Genomic DNA, 5,405 nt, shown 5'->3' with positions numbered 1-5,405 from the left:
ATAAAATCAGGGACAGCCCTAACTGGTTTGGCTCAGTGGATAGAGCATCGGCCTACGGACTGAAAGGTCCCAGGTTCGACACGCCGGCAAATACGGTACCTTGGTTGCGGGCACATCCCCAGTGGGGAGTGTGCAGGAGGCAGCTGATCTGATGGATGTTTCTCTCTCATCGATGTTTCTAACTCTCTATCCCTCTCCCTTCCTCTCTGTAAAAAATCAATAAAATATATTTTAAAAAAAACACAGATTCACAGACTACATTTCAGATCTACTTTACAAAACCTTTGGGGAGAAACCCTAGGAGTCTGAACTTTTATAAGCACCCCAGGTAATATCTATACTCAGACAAAGTTTAGGAAATACTGTAACAAGAGCAGCTTTATGCCAGGGCAGGGCATAAATTAGCAATCCATTAATTGGGCCCATTAATCACCTCCTTATTCGGTCTATTTCAGCATAAATACATTAACTGCATGCTAGTTAGCACTCCTGCGGGCCTACTGTGTGCTGCATCCTGTACATTATATATGTTACTTCACATTAATGGTACTAACCTTTAGGGATGGATACTAGTTTATAAATTGGGAAACTGAGGTTTTACATAAGTTACCTGAGGTCCTACAGTTTTTAAGTGGCTGCTGGTTCAAAACCAGGATGTTTTGTTGCCACCTCCTACTGTTTAATTCTAGCATCAAGTAAGAAAAAGTAAACACATGGCAACAGTTGAAATGAAAAGTTTAAGTCTTTTATTGACCAGAGGGCCTTCCTAATTTCAACTCTTTTGCCTTGATTAAAGTTAAAAATAAATAGTAAAAACTATTTTGCATACAAGGACATGACCTAAATGCTTGGAAAAAGAAAAAAACTACTCTATCTCCAATGATTACTTATGTGATCCTAATGGAGTCGGGCTGCTGATCTGGTCTGAGATGCTGCTATTAATTAACCCCTGACTAGTCTGTTCAGTGGCTGGATTTTTATTTTGTTGGGAGAGTAAATTGACCTTTAGAACATTTATCTTAAATTCAAACCAGAAGAATGACCATTCAATTGATAATAGCTCAAGTCTCTAAACTATAAACTGGCCATTGAGGATAAATTCTTTTAACATTTACACATTTTAAGTACATTCAAATTCACAAAATGAGTTTCTTCAATAACAATTACATTAAACCTCGAGTGTGTTAAGTTTTATTTATTACTCACATACCTGCATTGCTATATTTAGAAGGGGGGGGGGTGACTCACTTTGAATGAGTCAATAAATGGCTTCACAAGAAAATGTCATGAGGATCTGTTGAACAGTGATGACCATGTCCTATGATGTACAAAAATCTACACATAATTTATGGCCTGATATAAGGATATGTTTTTATCCTAGAGAAATCATCACACAGATGTACCAAGAGACACACACAAGAAATGTTAGTGGCAGTATGATTTGGAATAGCACCTTAAATGTCCAATAAGAAAATGGGTACATCAATTGTGATATAATCATAGAGTGGAATACTAAGTAACAGTAAAAATGAATTAACTAGAACCATATTTATTACCAAAAACAAAGCTCACAACATGTTCAACTAAAAAAGCAAGTTGCAAGTGACTATCTTCAATATAATATCAATTAGTATTAAAACATGCTTGTTTACAGATACGTAACAAATGCAATAAAAACATAAAATAATACAGAGTAATAGCAAACACCAAATACCAAATCATGACAGTTTTGGAGTAGGAAGGGGAAAAATAAGGTGAATAAAGTTGAAGCCATGGGTATTTCCCTCCTCACATATTTTTGCCATGTTTTAATTTCTTAAGACCAGTGGTAGGTACCTGAATGGTACTGTCTTTCTAACTTTGAGTGACTGAAATTCAAAAAAATAATCAAATATAGAATTAAATACACAAAGGCTAATGATGTTTTGAATTGTCAAGCTAACAATTACTTGAATCTGAAAATGTGATGCTATCCCCAAAGCTGGTAACTCTAATGATACAAGACCCCAAACCTTGTACTATTAGGCTGAATCATATGAAACTGCTGGGTTTGTTGTAGGTCAAAAGTCAAATATTAACAATTTAGGTCAAACTAATACTAAAATTCTCTAAATGAAAAGCAAAAAAAAGGAGGTAATTGTTCATGTTTTTCTCAAGCATTACCAATAAAGTGGTCTGCTTAATGGCAAACAAAGAAATACTAGTAAAACTGAAGTAGAATGAGCCATTTAATTGTCAATGGATGAAAAATGAAGATAAACTACCCAGTACACAGAAAAAATTATAAAACTTAGAAACACATATTGCAGAAAATGTCAAACTACTCTCCTTTGATACAAAGTATTACTACTTAATTCTTTTTAAAGTACTTATACATATTAATAAATCCTTAAAAGGCCCTTGTTATGCAAAGCAAGTATTTGACATCCAGAAAAGAACAGCTTGTCTAAGGTCAAATAGGCAGTAAGCAGTCAAAACATAGTTAAAATTAAGTCCAGGTCCTGCTCTGTTCCAAAATTAGTCAAAATAAATTAATTAGAAGCTCAACAACAAGAGATTTTTATTTGCTTCCATCAAAAAGTATGAAAGGAAGAATTAAGGACAATGATCTGTGGAGTTCTGGCTTTATTTCCTGACAATTTAAATATAAAAAGTTCTAAACTAAAACCCATTATTTGTGTAATACAAAACTCATTTCCCATAAATATTTTAGGTAGTGATTAAGTTACTAGATTTGCTCATAAAAGCCAAAGCAATTCATAATTTAAACAGAAAATTATAATCTTTCTATAACATGAAAGAAAATACACTACATAAAGTCTGTCAACAGCTTCCCCCTCCTTTCTTAAATTTAAGTGCTAGTACTTTTAGAGGAAAAAAAAGGCTTACATGAGAAGACTGAGTTTTGAGAACCATATTGAAGGAAACTTGGAGGCATCTGTGCAAGGTTTTAAAGGTAATAGCAATGGGTTTTTTAGCAAATAAATATCACTCTTAAGAATCATCACAGAACCAAGATGAATAATGCAAGACAAGGAAAGAAATTTTTCTGAGATAATAGAGGCAGAAACTGTAAGAAAAGGATTAGAAAAGACAAATATGAAAACTACAGTAGAGGAAATAACAGGGGCACTTCACACCAAGAGGTGGAAGAACAGTGCAGCACTATATAGGAACAGCCCCCCAGGGCAAGTATGAACAAGCTGCAAGGCTGCTGTGCAGCTAAGTGAGGAAAACCATTGAGAAGTGGGGATGAGATGGGAAAGTACTAGGTTATCTGGGTGGTTTTTACATGTCAGGCATTTTTAACTCAAGAAATATGCATACTAAAATCTGTTTATGCCTACAATTAATGTCTTATATATTGTCATTTTTGCTTCCTCCTGATTAAGAAAGATGAATGACATGTTACCCAAACTCCTTTACAGTCAGTTATAAATGACACCCTGGATGCCTCTGGTTAGCCTGTGCACCACAGCAGGGCCCACTATGAGAAACAGCTGCCAGGACACATGCACATTACATTAGAGAAGGGGAAGGGGAGGGAGACCAACCTGCCTCCGCATCCAGCTCCTCTAGAAGCCCGCTGGTCCTCCAGGTAGCTCCTGTGTCCTGGCCTCCTACAGAATTACTGTGCTCTTGAACTACTGCAGCCGCCAATAAAGTGTCCACATTTACCACTTCTGGGTCAGAGCTGGTGTCAGACATATCATAATAAGCTATAACTGGAGGTCCATCTAGGGAGGAAAGAAAATGTATACTTGTATCTAACTTGTGGGGTGAAAATACTTCTGAAACTAAGAACCCTCTAAATGCCAGTTGCCTTTATCTTATTACTCTAGCTAATCAGAAAAGCTAATATTTACATCTAATATTTTGTACATGATGTGAAAGTGAAAAAGATAACCCAAGCTTACAAAGATAAGGGACACATTAGGGAAGGAGGAAAAGGCGAGTTATGAAGAACAGAAGACAAGACTATACTGAACAATGTTACACTGAACTGACATCATACTCTTAAAGAGCAAAAGATTAAGAAAAAAGGGAAGACTCCACAGAGAAAGTGAAACTGATTTTTAAAGGAAAAAAACAGATGTAAACTACTAAAACTCAACTTATACTTTTAAGAGAATGAATCTAGTTCTATTAGTAGCTAATACTAAAACTCCCCATTAGAGTCAAAGAAAATCAAATATGTATTTTTCTACTCTCTAAAGAAATAAGATTAACACTAAGAGCTCTACCTGACTGACTTATTTCCAGGGAAGCCCTTTAAAATATCAGGGATGTTATACATTTTACAACATTCTACAAAAAGACAACACAAAATCCATCTTCAGGATTTTGCTTTGGATGTCTTGTGAGGGATATTTATATTTTCTTTTCCCTGAGAAAGACAAGCAACTCACACCCCAAGGAAATGATATGCAATCTTACGGGTCATTTTAGAGGAAGATAAAGTTCTTACCGGAAAAATAAGAGATCCCTCTACCTCCAAATCACCCTAACTAGCTAAAAAAAAAAAGCAGCTCAGTTACAAAGTAATTACACTGCAGCAATTCATGCTAAAATAACTCAATATTCATGCTTGTATAATAGATGCATGCTTTAAAATGCTAAAGTTACCCTTTTTCTAATACAACAGCAAAAGTTTTCAATCAAGTATGAAACACATCCCTTACTACTACCTCCAATTTAGAAGAAAGCAGAAATAACAGGATACTCTTTCTCCCAACAACTATCTATGAAGTGCAGGCAAATAATTTATTTCCATAAAGATTTTTCAATATCATCCAAATTAATATTAAATACACCTATTTTATGAGACTATTATAAGAAATACATATGCTAATGAATCATTTAACTAAAACACAATGAAAGACTACTGTTTTAATACAAAAATACATTGTGTAAATTGTCACTGAACAAAACATACAACACACTTCGGATATTTATCCCTTAAAACTAAGTTCCTAAACCTGGTTTACATAGCAACATTAAAAAACAACACATGACCAAACATAAATGCAAATGATTAAGTGTCACTGTAAAAGGAACAGACATGTCACAATATGAAATTCTGACGACCGTACAGTTTGTTCACTACTTAAAAATAATTTCTAATTCTCCCAAAAGGGTAAATTGAGTTCATAAAATTCAAGTGTGGCCTTAGTATCAATTGGCAATGGATTTTAGTTCAAATAGCAAAAAAGTTGGCTCATGTTTGAGGTTTTTCTTTTCTAATAAATGAAAGAAAATGGTATAACTTATGGAGTTCTCATCAGAGTTCAAAATGATTATGGAATAAAGATATTATGTAATGTCCAAATTCTTGAGTGCATAAGATATGAAGGTCAAGTACAATAATGACTATTTGACCAAATGTTCTATTTTTTAAAGGGCTT

The 5,405-nt window shown here is 34.4% G+C and overlaps 1 protein-coding gene across 2 annotated transcripts in view; it reads right to left on the bottom strand.

Annotated features, from left to right (window-relative positions):
* LOC102754416 (chromosome unknown open reading frame, human C18orf25) overlaps positions 1-5,405 on the bottom strand; it is a 72,320-nt gene that overhangs the window by 14,995 nt on the left and 51,920 nt on the right. The window contains exon 3 of one of the 2 annotated variants that reach the window (XM_006759946.2): positions 3,555-3,737. The exons of the other annotated variant lie outside the window; for it this stretch is intronic. Within the exon in view, the coding sequence (XP_006760009.1) occupies positions 3,555-3,737 (183 nt within the window). The remainder of the gene's footprint in view (positions 1-3,554; positions 3,738-5,405) is intronic. 2 annotated transcript variants of the gene reach the window in all.

Source organism: Myotis davidii, unplaced genomic scaffold, assembly GCF_000327345.1.
Source record: "Myotis davidii unplaced genomic scaffold, ASM32734v1 scaffold815, whole genome shotgun sequence".
Taxonomy (NCBI): domain Eukaryota; kingdom Metazoa; phylum Chordata; class Mammalia; order Chiroptera; family Vespertilionidae; genus Myotis; species Myotis davidii.
This window is presented reverse-complemented; position numbering and strand designations above follow the sequence as displayed.